Genomic DNA, 17,462 nt, shown 5'->3' on the forward strand with positions numbered 1-17,462 from the left:
GTTCACCAATTAGCCTAATAAATTCAATTGTATTCAACTAAGGAAGTTAAAAGCCATAAGCTACCTATCTTGATGCTATAACATGTCGTATGTACTCCTTTTTATTAGAGTCTACATATTATTCGGATGTAGTGAAATTTCTATTCATGTGGAGATATTGGGAATTTGGTTAGGTATAAAACCACGAAAAAAGACTTTCGTGCCAACTTTGGTCAAATATTCGGATATGATCCGATAGTCAAATTATGAAAATAAATAGACTTACTTGTTTTACTCATCGAGTAGATGATTGTGATAGAATCTCAAAACCAATTTCAAATGATTGAGAAATTATGATCCAAAGTTGAAAGGAAAAGAGGTAAAGCTGACCAAGAATTTGTCTAACTCCATCTCTTGCCTAGCGCTCGAGCGGTGAGCGAGCGATAAGACTGTCGCCGTGACAATCAAGTGACAGGCGAGAGATAGGTCTCTGCATAAAATAACATCGCTGGCACTTGAGCAATGCCCCAGTGGTAGGCTAGCGATAGAATGGATTGCGACCCTTCATGTAGGCTGGTCAGTTTTGGGGTGTAACTCTATTTGCGGCCTCTCATCTTCTATAAATAAGACACTTGGGATGTCCATTAACATATTCCAATCATATGCAATCGTAGCGTAACATAAAAATTCATATTTTTTTAGTCGAAATTTAGTATAAAACTCAACTTTTTCTTTTTTATTTTGAAAGGAGTACAAAAGCCATCTTTTGGTTTGTCGTTCTTGTGTTTTGAAGTGCTATAAATACAATAAGGTAGTCTTTGTATCTTGAGAGTCGATTGTTGTCATCCGTAGGCACCATTGAGGGACAAAATTGACTTAAGAACAAAAAGTTCAACTCTTATATCGACTTTACATCCATTTTACTTGATATTACCTTGTCCTTTTTCGTTTGCATTTCTTTGGTATGTTATTACTCAATTTCTTGCCATTACTTTGTCCAATTTAGTAAGGTTGGTAAGTTTGTATTTGATTAAAGAAATCACTCAAATCCATTTTACAAACAGCATTATATGCATGCATGGGGATGTGCCCGCAGAATTTAGTAGTAAAATCAAAGGCTTGCAGCCTTCTTCTACCAATGGTTTGTAGCCAAAATTCTTGTTTGTAGTATGTAGAAGAGGTTGAAGATTTTGAAGGTTGTCAATCACCTGGGACGGATTAGGATTAGTTGATGAGAAATCAACAAAAATGGATCAAGAGAAATATATCAAAACTATATAATTAGTCAAATTCAATATTTGTTGGGAACTAAAATCAGATTTTAAGTAAATTTTGATTAAACTTTTTTTTGATGAAATGTGTGATTGAAGACCATGAAAAAAATGATTAAAATTGATTGTTCATATTGATTTAAAATAAAATATAATTTTAAATAATATCAAATAGGGACTTAATTCCAATTGCAATGACATCACCATAATATTGACATGGTGGAGATTTCTCAAATGAGCATCATGGATAATAACATTAATAATTTTAAACTTTGTAAACTTATACACCAAATAAATCTCAACTACTAGATTTTATCATATAATTACCTTGTCTTGGAAGAGAAAATTTAATGTCCTTTAACAAAATTGAAGATAAAAATAAATAAATAGTGTTCAATTCCATTTAATACTGCGTCCAAACTCATGAACGAAAATTCAAGAACGATCACAAGTAAAGCATAAACAAAAATCTAATAATCAAATATGTATATTTAACGAATAAAAACAATTGATCCCAAAAATTATTTTTCTACAGAAAATACATAAAATTGCTGGATCAATTTTCTATAGTACAGTCCATTAATCCAAACGCTGTTTCTTGAAAGGAATATGACTCTCTGCTTTCTTTTGATCACTAAGAACCTGGATTCTCTTGGCAGAGTAAAGCGCAAAATCTGAGTAAGTCTCCGGTAACGCGGGCAGCACGTTTAAGTTGAAGTCGACAGTACTGGTGCACCCATTGCTGTTACATTGGCTGGAGTCGCCGCCCTTGGATGTGAATATGTGATCACACCGGTTTTCTTGCCGCCCTTTATCACGCCTTCATAGTGCTTCCGCATGTGGCCACCCAAAGCTTGGCCAGTTGTAAAAGTCTCGTTACAGACGTTGCATTTGTGAATCCTACGGCTTGGGTTGAGATAAGAGATCATATTAGAGGTGTTGGTGATTGCAGTAGTGGTGGCCAATTGAGACTAATCACGGTGGCTGGTTTTGTGGCCGCCGAGTGCTTGGTACGACGAAAAGGACTCGCGGCACAGACTACAAATGTATGGCATATTCCGGTCCAGCGGAGAAGCGATAATAGTAGGAGAAAAGGGTTCCATTGATTTCTTGTCATCGCCGGCGGAGGCTAAAGCGGCTGTTCTTTCTCTGGTGGTAGCGACTGCGTTGGTGGCGGGATTTAGTACATCTTCTATGAGTTCGATGACGGTGACGGCTCTGGTGGATGGACTAGTGTGCCAACTTCGATTGTCCTGAGATAGCATCAAGAGGACAAGTGCTGCTTCTTCTTCAATCTCCGTTGGTTCGTGGTTTATTTTCTTGCTAGATTGAGAACAAAGAGTGTCAAACTCGCTGGTTTGAAGGCCCGCCATGGATGAATTTATGGCTTCACTTTGTGTATTCTGTGTATGTGTGTGGAATTTATGAAGGAAAGGACTGAGTAAGGGAGAGAATTAGAATGAAGAAATCTGGAATGTGCATAGGGTTTATATAGAGAGTAAGGTGTGGGATGTTGCAATTAGAGTAGACTCAGGAATTAATCAATGCCATTCAGTGAGTTTTTACAAGTTACTAAGAGAAATCCTAAGTGAATTAATCTACTTGTACAATGATTATTGACAATATTTGACGTGGCAAAACATGGACAGTTGATTTAAGAAATAGTTTTTGAAATTTTTTTAGACGACGAATGTGACGATGCCAAATCACGATCGTAAACAAATATCTTGATCAGAATCCTAGCAAAATCGAATCATGTTCCAATTTATAAGCTGCTTGATTGAGTTTGTTGGACACATGTTAATTAATGCCCTTGTTTGGGACCTTAACATATCTTTTCTTTGCAACACAAAGAAATTTAGGCCCTTTATCACCATGGTAAATTTTCAATACAAAAGATTTTACATATGTAAATCTATCACACTACGCAAACAAGCTCAATTACAAGGTCAAAAAATAGGGGGACGTGTGGCGCAACATCATTGGACAATTTTTTTTGAAAAAAAGTTATCCACACAGGTTGACAACTCAACATCTATTTGCAATCCCTATTTGAGGAGCTTTAATGTTCAAAAATATTGCATAGAGTATGTTACTACAAAATTTGTTGCATCGTAATAGCCCTTGTTTGATATAGCTTAAAATCTAATTTGAATCCCAAGTAAAAAATCAACAATTAATTTTAATCGCACATTTTTGTGAAATTCACAACTTTTCAACCACATATTTCGTAAACTTTTATAAAAATTTATTGTAAATATGATTTTAATCTATAAAAAACAGGGGCTAGATGCATAAAATGATTAAATGAATAGTTTGGATAAATACATTTAGCCCATTTATGGATCCATTTTTCTAAACTCATTTTTAATTATATATCCCATGAGATTCTCAACATTTATCAGCTATTTCATCACAACATTAATTACTAAAATATGATTTTTAGCAGAATTAATCTTGCTTAAAATGCCTTCTTTGTTGCATAGCTGAAAATAACTTCACATTTATGCAATGCTCCTGTTTAGCAATATTAGTTTTCTAATATTTTGAAATATTATTGATATAGATTGTTGCATAAAATATGAACAGTAAAATCTAAAAAAAAAATAACAATAAGATCGAATAAATAAACTTATGGATCTCAATTACACATTGTAATTGGAAAAAACTTTATATGATATGTATGAGTTGTACATCGAAAAACGATAAGCATGTTCAACAATTCCATGTAAAAGTGTTAGTTTGTCATTACAAGATGACAACTATAAAGTACTCAACACTGGTAATTATTTTTCCTTGTCCATGCTATGGATATAGGCATGAGTGAAAATACCGTTAGAATTAGCTAGGTATTATGCTCACAACATACTCAACAATTTAGATCAGGAACAAATAAATTTTATTGACATACTTAGATAGTAATGTCAATATTAATTTGTATCTATGATAACAAGTGATCTAGGAATAGGAACACCTACAAACGGGCCATGACAGATGATCTGTTCAAATGATCCAAACAATTCAATTGTCGACATTCTAATTTTCTTTTACTTTTTTCATTAATTTGCTAAAAAATTCACATACTTGTCCAATAATTCATACTAATCTACGTAAACAAGCAAAAATTAGGCAATATAGGATTAACAATTAAAAATGAAACTTAAACTAAAGAAACCCAAACTAGGTAAATGCAAAAAAGGTGTAAATGTACTTGCCATTCAAAATAATGGAATGTTAGCTTCTACTAACTATTCACGAGATACCCGTCCTAAGTTTTTGAAAAAATTGAGTGTTAGGAGAAGATGAAGAGTGAAAGATTCGTTAATTTTAAATTTGAATTGAGATGAACTGTTTTCTTTTATAATTAAAAGGGTATTAATGTCATTTTATCTTTAGATTATTTTAATTATTTATATTAGGATGGTTATATTGACACTATAATTTTTATTTGTTACACCGCATTTTCATTGCATCAAACTTCTCAATCTTTACTCATCGTAGCAATTATTACTTTAACTTTTCTGTCAAATTCTTATCTTCAATCTTTCGTTAATGAGTACATCTCATTTTTTATGATGGTTTATATCAAAATATTTTTGTTTTCATGTTTTAAAATGAGGAAAAAATATATATTTTTCGTACTTTTTTTTTTTTTAAATGATAGCAAAATAAGTTGTTTTATCTCATTTCAATGGACTTTTGGATATAAAATTGTTATTAAATACAAAATGTGTTAAACTAAAGAAACGTTTGAGGATAAGAACGACATGAAACATCGAGCTAAAATTTTGGATATTTAGTAAGTGAAATCGTTGGGTTCAAATTTAATTATGGAATTGAATTGGCTCAGTTTAGTTCAATTCAGTTACGTACTATAATTAAAATTTTTAATACTTAAAACAACACTACATTAATCCAACTAATGACATGTTCAATGTAAAATTTTACAAAATAATGTAAGCCAATTTAAAAATTACAAATAATAAGTTGCTTAATAAGATCCATTTATGAATGTATATAAATTACCAAAACTTAAATAATAATAATAAATTATTAGTGATTCGATCGCATTGATTTCTTTGCTTCAAGCCTTCAAATCTATATAAAAAATTGAAATATAAATTAGAAGCTATATAAATAAAATATTTTTAAGTATTGCTAGTATTTACATCACTCAATTTTGATTCTTTAAAATTTAAATTACAAAGTTAGGTTTTGGCTGAAAATAGGAAAATGATATTTTGGGCTCAATTAACTATTTGAAACAGGAAAAAATTAAAATAATTTGATTTATTTAATATAAAAAATTAGATAAATTTAGTTCTTATACGATACGTCAGTTCTTGAAGATATTCGTTCGGATCAGGTTCGGATTTGTCTAGCCCAAATACAAAGCTTTGACACTAGTTAGGCTGGTTCTCTAGTGACTCTCCTGATTCTTGAGTAACCCCCGAAAACCCTTTCATCTGGTCTTTAGATTTTCTCTATTCACTTTCGGTTTCTTACTCAACAGAAGAAATTGTTACGCCCCTATTTGAACCAATCCGCCTCGGAACGTCCACCACCACACATTCCGACCTGATAGACATCCGTCTCAAGTGTTTCCGAAGTGATATCACCAATGTCAACAACCTAGTAGCACACTGCGAGGTATAGGCGATCTTGCTGAATTGACCGAGACTCCTCGCTTCCGAGGTCGAGGCCAAGTGGACCCTTATTAGAAGATCCGCCGCCAATTTCAGAAAGAGATTTGTGCCAAGATCCTCTCTGTACCTAAGGTTTAAATTGATTTAACATCTCCATGAGGCTAGTTGATGTGACTTATCAACTTTATGTCAATTCAACTCAGGAGAAACAAGCTGTTCTCCCACTCTACAGACGCGGCTGATTGACGCCTGCCAGCGAATGCCTCATACCGTCAGATGTCTACACGTGTCCCACATCCAACGGCTCATCTTATCTATAAATACCCAAGGTTTGGCAAGAGGCAAAAGTAATGAAACACTTACTACATAGCACTCCATAGCAAGTTTATATATTTTCTCCTCCCCCTTATTATTATTTTGCACAACCTCTGGATACTGTTCCGACCACCTAAGCCTGACTTAACCGTCGGAGTGTATACAGCCGCCACTACCCCCGCTGGTCCCGATCGTGTGTTGATTGTGCGCAGGGAGGAATACGTGGAGTAGCTATCGATTGGCCACCTGGAAGGTCCAATTTTCGAGGTCAACAGATTGGCGCCGTATGTGGGAAAACTTCCTGTTCAAAGTTCTGCATTCTCCATCGGAGAAGTTACCGTAAAACTAGCGACTAACCCTAAAAAGGGGACCTTCTTGAAAAAGAACAAAGTCGAGTTACAATCCAAGTTCTCACCACCCTTGAAAAAGGAGATAGGATGAGCTATAGCCATAAAGACGACAACCCCATGAGAGAGGCATCTGAAGAAGAGGTACTCCATAACAATGTTACTCATCAGAGACCACATCACCGGCGTCGCCGAGGTGGAATAACAACCATACTCACTAAAGGAATGGCTCAAATAGCTGCGGGAATGAGAGACATCGCAGCTCAGAATATGGCAATGTATGAACTCCTCATGCAAGCTCAATGCCCCAAGGATCTTATCTGATGTAGGAAGCCCCAGTATCTCATTCCCGAGGCTACATGAGCCGGTACACAGAACGCCCCCTCGAAAGAGAGATGAATGCCGAAGCCACATCTTATGTGCAAGGGAGCCAACCATCAGAACCACACTTAGGCGACAATTTTCCTCAAGAATACGGGGAACAAAGGTCGGCAAGGGTCTTCGACTGGATAGGGGAGGACCCTAGCAATAGGGTCCGTCCGATAAGAAGATCGGTTCGTCTAGATCAGGAACAAGAGCAGGCTCCTCCTCCTCCTAGAAATAGGAAGGACAGGAGGAACCTAGTCGATTGGGGAAGTCGAGGAGAAGCACCTCCACCTCCCCAGAACATTCAAGATGATAAAGGGTGAGATGGGCCTTGTCGATCTTATGAGATTGACGACAATGATGATAACCTCCCTTTCTCAAGGGAGATCTGAAGCTTCCCAATGCTAGCAAATTTCATGCCCCCTAAGATCTCCAAGTATGAAGGAAAGGGGGACCCGGAGAAGCAACTCACCAAGTACATGACACAGATGAGCCTAAGGGGAGCCTCACTCGCTTTGAAATGCAGAGCTTTCCATTTAACACTAGGCGGGGCCGCCGAAGTGTAGTACAGAAGGCTTCCTCGCCTAAGCATTAGAAGTTGTCCAGATTTGAAGAAAGCATTTTTGAACCAGTACCTCTCACACAGGGAAGGAGAGGCACCAGTGCAACGCCTGCAAGATATGATGCAGGCCCCTGGGAAGACGCTGAAAAGTTATTTCGCCAGGTTTACAGACGAAATCACCTACTGCGAACAGGTCACTGACAGAGAATCCCTTTCAGCCTTGGAAGGTGGGCTCAACATGAACACTTTGTTCTGGAGGGACGAGCTGGTGGAAATGATGAGAGTGGAAATTGTGAATGAAGAAATGATTGATCATTGCAACCGTGCCGCGCAGGGACTCCCTCGGCCTCAGAGGTAGGTAGGTTGAGAACCCGCAACACACCTTGTTACTCAGCAATGGACCCAAGTAGGTCATACAATAGCTCCCATGTCCGGACAGGCCCTGGCTTCCACCACATTGAATGCAGTACCGGTGTTGGCATATGAGAATGCCCCTGCTGAAGCGGGACCATCTGGAAGAGCTGATAACAAGAGAAAGAAGAAGAAAAGGGCAAACAGACCCTTGGAAGGAGCAAGGTTTTGTACGTTTCATCAACTCTATGGGCATGACACTAGTGAGTGCCGAGGTGCCAATCGACGCCCTGATCGAAGCAACCCACACCCTTCCAGCAGGAACGAATATCCTCGCAAATTTGCCTCCCCGAGGAGGGGAGAGAGAGGGCACAGAGAACAATTGCCTCGGAGAAGAGAATCAAGGGACCAAGGTCAATATGGACAGGGAAACCATGCCCAATTTCCTGGGAACTAGGCCATCAAGGAAATCGATACTATCATTGGGGGACCCCACGTCGGTGGCAAGACCAGGAACGCCTAAAGAAATTACACAAGGGAAGCAAAGGACCCACCAATGATTACTTACATTGTAAACGAGTCGCAAGCAGCCGATAGGATGGCCCGAATTACCTTCTCCCAGGAAGACGCAAAGGGGGTTCACCACCCCCATTGTTAAGCATTGGTTGTAAGAGCAGTAGTGGCTAGAAACAGATTGAAACGCATGCTCATTAACAATGGCAGTTTCGTGAACATATTGTTCGGCTCCACTTTTGACAAAATGCAAATTGAGCATGGGTTGATCCCCATGACTGACCCACTATTCGGATTCACTGGGGACAGCATCATCCTACGAGGGCGGATCGTTCTACCTGTCAAGACGGGTTCGGCACCCCTAGTGGCCTAGCACTTCATGAAATTTTTGGTGTTAGATCACAGATCGACTTATCATGGAGTATTGGACAGACCCGCTTTGAAAGGTCTTTGGGCTGTCATGTCCATCCACTACTTGTGCATGAAATTTTCAACCGAACATGGGATTGCTACGGTCCGAGGCGATCAGATGGGCTCCAAGACATGCTACTTAAACTCCCTGCAAAAGTTCGAGCCCCGAACTGTTAATGTAATCCTAACTGAGGTTCCCGCTGAAATCAGTACAAACGTGAAAATGCTCAACGCCCCTGAACAAGGTCATACCTCTGAACAAGAGGAAGACATCGACATGGAAAAGACCCCTGAACAAGGATACCCTCTTGATGAGTTAGATCCCCGAATAATTGACTTCGAACCAAATGCGACCCCAATAGAAGAATTGGAGACTTTCCCCGCTAATCCAGAAGACCCTAGTCAGGTCTTGTGTATAGGAAAGTCAATGTCCCCTGAAACGAAAGTAGAGATGATAAGTTTCTTGAAAAGGAACTTGGATGTCTTCGCATGGAAGCATGAAGATATGGTGGGAATAGATCCTAGGATCAGTAGCCATCACCTTAACATCAACCCCTCCTATGCCCCCATAGACAGAAGAGGCGTGCCCTCAATTCGGAAAGGTACGAGGCACTGAATGACGAAGTGAACAAACTCAGCCGCAGTGGTTTCATAAGGGAGGCCACCTACCCGAAGTGGATATCCAACCCGGTCTTGTTTGATTCAATTAAAAATCTAAATTAAAATATAAATCAAACTCAATAATTAAATATTTTACGAGATTAAATCAAACTCAATAATTAAATATTTTACGAGATTCATAATTTTTAATCTTATATTTCATCAAATTTTATCAATCGTTAATAATCATAACGTCTTTCTTTAAATTTGTGGGCGTTGTCCAAGTTGATTTGTAAAAATAATATGGAAGGGCCGCATAATAATCCGACAACTATATACTTAGCCACTGTTTGATTTAATTAAAAATCAAAAGTTTACTTGATTTTCATAAAAGTTGATACAATGTGGTTGTTAAAAATGAATTTAAAAATTTTGAATGTCAAACACGAACTTAGTGAAACTATAATATATAAATGGAGGACCAATTAATTAATAATTATCACGTGGCTACCTTGATTTATCAAGAAAGTAATGACATGGCAGTTGAATCCTTTGTTCAAAATTTTTTTACTAGTAAATTAATGACAGTTATGAGAAGTCCACAAGAATTGGTAGAGTATTATAGAGATTTTTGACTGTGAGTGTGAGATTAACTGACTGAGTGCAGTTATTTTTTTACTGTATTTTTTAGTTAACTCGACTCGACTTGAAAACTATTTCGTCCTTGCGAATAAAATATCATATTAAACTACATTTGATCAACGACCTATTATCCCTGTTTCGTTCCTATTTTATAGAACTTATTTTCATTGATACAATTAATGGAACTCACAACTTTTTTCAATTATACATTTCATTGATTTTTATAAAATTCTACTAAAAAAATTGATTTTTAGCCAAACCAATAGGAATCATGTGTTATTTCAACACAAAATATAATAAGAAAGACACCATAATGATATTGCATTCTATTGCCACATCATTTAAACATGTCCACTTCTTTCCCCCAGATTTTCAGCGACGATTTTCACTACTACGGCTTTTTCAATTTTCATACCCTGTTTCTATCTAAACGGATATTGACAATTGAATTGATTAAAAACACTTCAAAGTCAAATCCTCGCCCGATATCCCTTTTCACAATGATGATTTTGTAAGTTTAGCTTGAAATTAAACATCAGACTTTGCATGTTTATTACAATTTATTTTGTATCGAATTCAAAACTTTAAACTTATTTTTGGTTCATCAAATTTTCTTATAATTGCAGTTATTTTCTTTAAATGCAGCTCAAACTTGAGCTAAATAAATTTATAATGCAGATTTCTACTGTGTACGATCTCCCACTTTCTGCAAATTCTTTGACAACTAGAAATTCAAGTTTACTTGATTAAAAAAAGAAAAAAATTGTACAATTCTCTCTTCGTATCTTAAAATTCTTTCCCAGGTGAAACTACTACTTGCACTACCAATAACAAGAACCACAAGAATATTTCTCCAGAAAAAAAAAAAGGAAGAAGAAGAAGAAGAAGAAAACAGTCAATTTCTATAAAACAATTCATTCATCCAAACGCTTTTTCTTTCATGGAATAGAACTTTCATCTTCCGGTAAGGCGGGGAGGTTCAAGTCGAAGTCGTGAGCCAAGTGCCCGTTGCTGTTGCAGTGGCTGGAGGCGCCGCCCTCGGATTTCATCACACTGGTTTTCTTGCTGCTGATGATTACGCCTTCATAGTGCAGCCGCATGTGGCCACCCAAAGCCTGGCCAGTGGTAAAAGTTTTGTGACATTTGTTGCATTCGTGAATCCTACCGCTTGGGTTGAGATGAGAGATATTAGAGGCGTTGGTGATTGCAGTTGTGGCGGCAAATTGAGCCTTATCGCGGTGGCTCGTTTTGTGGCCGCCGAGAGCTTGGTACGAGAGAAAACACTTGCCGCACACATCACATTCGTGCGACTCATGTTTCTGGTCCACAGAAGAGGCCATTATTGTAGGATAATAAAAGGGGTTCGTCGATTTCTTGTCATCACCGATGGAGGCTAAAGCGGACTTTGTTCTTTCACTAGTGCTAGCGACGGCGGGATTTACATCTTCAATGATTTCAGCGGCGGTGGGACTGATGGTTGGACAAGTAGCGGTGGTGAACTGAGAACAATCACGATGACTTGTTTCTTGGTCACCGAGTCCTAGGTGTGACTCATGTTTCTGGGCCGGCGGAGGATAATTTTCAATACCATTCATGACATTGACGGAGGCTGAAGCGTAGATTCCTACGGTTGTTGTTGGGGCCAGCTTCCTCCATTCCACCGCGGTAGTTGGACGGGTCCAGTAAGCCTCGTCGCAGCGTGAAAGCCTAAGGAGGGCGAGGGCTGTGTATTCAACATCTGTTGGTTTACGATAAAAATGCGATCGCTTTCTTTTGTTGAATGATTTTAATCCTTCAGTAACCATATTCACTGTGTGAAAAAAAAAATTGATTTGTGGAAGAAAGGAAGGAACGATTAATCTTAGATTTTGAGAAATATGGAGTGATTGAATATATTTATAGGGTTTTCAGAGGTTGGAGTGTAATTAGGACTGGTTTTCAGGGGTTGGAGTGTACTTCGGACTGGGATTGATTGAATATGGTAAGAAATTCAAATCGTAATTAAGGAATACCGTTACATACGTGGCATTATTTGAGCAAATTTCCTTAATTGGGTCCTAACCATATCTTTTTCTATCCATTACAATCCTAACTACCGAAGATGACTTAACCATATAAATTTTCAAAGGAACTTTGGTGTTCTTCGTATTTTGTGTATCATATAAATTAAATGGCCCGAACTTTTTAATAACTAAATTACATTTTAATTGTATGAATGATTAATCTTTACATATTATCACATTTATGTTTCAAACTTTTTTCATTGCATTCTTAATTTCAAACTAACATAAATTATTTCTGATTATGATTGCTCTCTAAAATTTTCCTTAACATATAATAAAAGACTCATTTGTCATCTTAAAATAAGAAAAAATATTAATAAAAATGCAAAAATGCGATTAAATGTTTGACCCTCATTTTACAATAAATTAATAATATTTATTCATAGAAAACATGATTAAAGACAATTTTTCTTATTAATAAAATGATAAAAATAGGAATGTAACGAAAAAAAAGTTAAGGATATAAATATGATAACGAATAAAGGTGAATGACTTTCAATGTATTTTAAATATAGCATGGATATAACCCAAATAAAAAATAACTGGATGCTATGTGATATCACAAAATTTATTTTGCCGATATAAGTTGAATCGGGATGCCTACAGGTTCAAGGAAAGCCAGTGAAGGATATGAGCACGAAACAAAATTTTTCTACTGCTATTAAACACATCATTGTACTTGAATCTTGTGACTTTTCTTATGTTGGTGTCTTTTAGGTGATGTAAATTGTTTGTTATAATGTGTTTGTTTGTTTATTGTAATGGAAAAAGTTCTTCCATTTTTAAAAATTTTCAATTCATTTGCTCTTTTGATCTCTTGATATAATTCCAGAGGTTAGGCTCATGTCTTCCTCTGCTCTTACTTTGGTTTGACCATTAAAATAGGATCTGTATATCCAAACCTCCCCATCTGGTCGAGATTTAAGCTTCAATTTGATGATGTTTATGCTAAAAAAAAACTAATTTAAATGTGTCATCACATTTCTAAAAGCTATTTTTTAAATATTAATTGCCATGATAAGAGTGACTTACAGAAAATATAATATTCACAAACAACATTATATGGGTCTTGATTACATATTGCGATTGGAGAGAACTTTATCCGTATGAGCTGTATGTCGAAAAACGATAAGCATGTTAGATGATCCCATGTAAAAAGGGTATGTTTGTCATTATAAGATGACAACGATTTATTGAGTTAGTCCAATTCTTGTAAAGCACTCAACACTAGTAAATTTTTTCCTTGTCTATGCTACGAATATAGGTATGAGTGAACAAATAAATCTTATTGATATACTTAGAGAGTAGAAAATGAATGAACATGAATATTCAATTGTATTTATGATGACACGTGATCTGGTAACACCTACAAACTGGCCACGACAGATCTTTTGTTCAAACAACCCATACAATTCGATTGTCGAGAGTCTAATTTTCTACTACTTTTTTCATTAATTTGCAAAGAAAATTTACATATTTGTCCAATAATTCATGCACATAAACAAGCAAAAATTAGGCAACATAGGATTAACAATTTAAGCCGAAACTCAAACTAAAGAAACCAAACTTAAGTAAACGCAAAAAGGTAAAAATGTACATTTCATTCAAAATAATGGAATGTTAGCTTCTACTAACTATTTGAATTGGGATGAACTGTTTTCTTTTATAATTAAAGGGCATTAATGTCATTTTATCTTTAGATTATTTTAATTATTTATATTAGGATGGTTATATAGAGACCATAATTTTTATTTATTACACCACATTTTAATTGCATTAAAACTTCTCAATCTTTGTTCATTGTAGCAATTATTTTCGTCGAATTCTTATCTTCAATTTTTCATTAATGAGTATGTCTCATCTTTAATGATGATTTATGTAAAAATATTTTGTTTTCATGTTTTAAAATGAGGAAAAAAATATTTTTTCATACTTTTTATTTTTTTATTTTTAAAAACATGATAGAAAAATAAGATATTTTACGTCATTTCAATGGACTTTTGGAGATAAAATTGTTATTAAATACAAAATGTGTTAATTAATGAAAAGTTTGAGAATAAGAATGACATAAAAAAAAAATCGAACCAGAATTTTGGGTATTTAGTAAGTTAAACAGTCATGTCCAAATTTAATTATGGAACTGAATGAGATTGATTTGTTGATGGAGTTTCGTACTATAATTAAATTTTAATATTTACAACAATATTACATTAATTCAACTAGTAAAATGTTCAATCTAAACTCTTACAAAATAATGTAATTCAATTTAAAAATTATAAATAAATAAGTTGTTTAATACGATCCATTTGTCAATGTATATAAATTACCAAAAAAAATAGTAATACTAAAATATCAGCGATTCCATCGCAATGATTATATATATGAAATATTTTGAAGTATTGTTAGTATTTAGGTCACTCAATTTTGATTCTTTAAAATTTTAATTACAAAGTTAAGTTTTGGCTGAAAATAGGAAAATAATATTCTGGACTCGATTAACTAGTTGACAAATGTAACAGGAAAAAAATTTAAATATTTTTACTTATTTAATATAAAAAAAATTAAGTAAATTTAGTTCTTATTCAATTTTTTGGTTCTTGATATTCATTCAGATATTTAATTGTGGAAATTATATCTACCCAGAGTTTTAAAATGCCCAAATCAAAAATCAGATTCGAAAGTTTTTCTTTCAAAAGTCAGATAATAATTTAAGCTTTTTAATATTAATTAAGTTAATATATGCACCCGCATCCTTAATTTGAACTCCCAAATGGCCAAACACTAAATCTCTCGCCCCTGACCCTATTCTTTTCCCCCTTTCCATTCTCTGTTCATATCTCACCGTTGTCTCTGTCTCTTTACCACGCACTACACACTGAAGAAGCTGCAGGAGGAGGGGCAGCGTGAGATTTCGATCTGCGAAAGGTGAAGAGACGAGCAACGTCAATCTACAAGGTGGAGCGATGCACAACGTCAATCTGAGAGCTGTGCGAGGTGAGTTAGCGTTAGATTTCATTCTGTGCGAGGAATATAGATTTCGATGGTGATATTAATCTGAGAATGGTGTTGGTCGACGTCGTTGCATAGCGACGATAGAGTTGTCTGTGAGATTCCGACAAGTAGATTAGCGCTGAGAGATCCCAAGCTGTGAGATTACAATACCGTTCGCTGTGTTTATGATGATAGCCAGAGTCCACTAGGCCCTTGCAGCTAGCGGTGTTTGTGGTGTGGTGGTTTTTTGGGTGGAATGGTTGTGTAGTAATTTTGGATGGTGGTGCCGCTGTTAATTGTGGTTTATTTGGTAGCGAAAGTAGTTCTCATGGTGTTGTGGTTGTGGTTGTGATGGTGGTGATGCCATGGTGCTGTGGTGGTGCCATGGTATTTCCATTTCATTGATCACAATGACTTTTGGTGGTAGTGTTAGTTTGTTTGAGATGGTAGAGATGATAGTGGTGCTGGCCATTGTCATGCGGCGTTGGTGTTGACTCTGGCGGCGATTGTCACAAATTGTGTAGTGGTCACACATTATTTGTTTGATTGTAACTAATAAATCAGTTAAGTGTGTGGCCAGTAAGCAATATGTGATCAATGAAATAAATATTTGTGACCAATAAATGATATAAGACCTAAAAGTTTGTTAATTTATGATCGATAATTTAATAATTTGTGATCGTATAATAAGTTATGACTTATAAAATTTGTGATTTGTGATCATTGAATAAATTGTGACCTTTTATTGATTTTTGTCTCAAGAGGTTTGTCCCTTACACAATCGTCTGATCCCTTTTTAATTGTTAGCGACTAACCCACGCGAAACAATTTGGCACCCCTGGTGGGACAGTGGTTTTTGGTGTTGAAAATACAAAAGGTGAAACAATATGCCTCAGAGATCTGATAAGGAAGCAGCAAGTCAGGGAGGAGTCCAGTCTGTGATCGAGCGATATGAGGAGCAGCATGCCTCTCCACGAACAGATGGACAGAATCAGAGCAATAACAGTCGTTACGAACCAATGACAGAGTTGAGTCCTCGAACTATGCGTGCACTACTTGGAGAACTCACACAAGATGTCGTTGAACAGGTAAATCTTCAAAATATTCATACTATAGAAAGATTTACCCAAAATGGGAATGCACATTATGACAACATGGCCAAACAACTAAACACTTTGAATGAAATAATGAATAAGTTAGTAGGCCAAATATGTCAACCAGTTCTGCCTCTTGCAAACCACTTTCAAACTAGGACAATTGTGGGACATAATCCCTCAGTCCTAAATCCGAATCAAGGGATAGAACCACTTTCTGGTCCCTCTACTTCAAACCAAGGGGGTGGTGCAGTGCCAAATCAGAACAATGGTAGTGGTATGCCTAACTTGGGGGTAATCCAAATGTAAGAGATAATATCCTAAACAATAGACAGAATACCCCACGTGTTAATGAGGGAATAGATGTTCAGGCTAATCGTATACGCCCAAATCATGGTAACTTTGTTGCCAATCAAGGACCGAATATCAGGCCTCATGCAAATCAACCGGTTAACCAATCTGTAGGAATTCCATATGACCCCGATGTCATGTTGAGGAATCAGATTATGAAAATCGTACAGGATCAGATGGCTTTTGGGGTGCGTCCTGTCATTAGGCCGACTTACACAAAGTCATATCCTGATTGGGTAGACCAAGCATATCCATGGCCTAGAGGGTATAAAGTGCCAGAATTCTCACTGTTTACCAGTTTAGGGGAAGTGTCTACTCTAGAACACATAGGACGATTCACACTGCAAAATGGTAACGTAACTGATTATCATAAAATGAGGCTTTTCCCTAGTTTATTAACAGGAGTAGCTTTCTCCTGGTTCATCAACTTGCTAGCAAACTCTGTTCAAATATGGCAACAATTGGAACAATTATTCCACGCTCAATTTTATAAAACTGAGTCTGAAGTCACTTTGGTTGATTTGGCGAATCTACGTCAAATGCCAAACGAATGGACAGAAAGTTTTCTCCAAAGGTTCAAGACAGCAAGAAGCAAGTGTTTTGTACCTCTGCCCCAAAAAAAATTCAAGACAGCAAGAAGTAAGTGTTTTGTACCTCTGCCCGAAAAAGAATTTGTCAAAATCGCTCAGGGTTGTTTGAGCTTTGATTTAAAAAAGAAATTCCAAGATAAGGAATTTTCTGACCTTTTCCAGTTGAGTGCGAATGTGATTAGGTATGAACGACTGATAAGAGAAGAAGAGCAGATGAAAAATTCTAGTAAAGGGACTTATTACAAAGACCCAAATTTTACGTTCATACCATCAGCGACGAGTCATACGATCAAGCCAAAATGTGTTTGGTTGAATTGGTCAAAGGAGACACGTATACTTGTCCTATAATGGCTAAGCCTAGACCATCGGG

At 36.3% G+C, this 17,462-nt stretch overlaps 1 protein-coding gene across 1 annotated transcript; it reads right to left on the reverse strand.

Annotated features, from left to right (window-relative positions):
* Positions 1 to 10,782: 10,782 nt before the first annotated feature.
* LOC111410980 (zinc finger protein AZF2-like) lies at positions 10,783 to 11,851 on the reverse strand. The gene has a single exon (XM_023041565.1). The coding sequence runs from the start codon at positions 11,806 to 11,808 to the stop codon at positions 10,942 to 10,944; it is 867 nt and encodes a 288-aa protein (XP_022897333.1). The 5' UTR covers positions 11,809 to 11,851; the 3' UTR covers positions 10,783 to 10,941.
* Positions 11,852 to 17,462: the final 5,611 nt, after the last annotated feature.

The sequence above is a fragment of the Olea europaea genome, chromosome 15 (assembly GCF_002742605.1).
Source record: "Olea europaea var. sylvestris chromosome 15, O_europaea_v1, whole genome shotgun sequence".
In the NCBI taxonomy this organism is placed as follows: Eukaryota; Viridiplantae; Streptophyta; class Magnoliopsida; order Lamiales; family Oleaceae; genus Olea; species Olea europaea.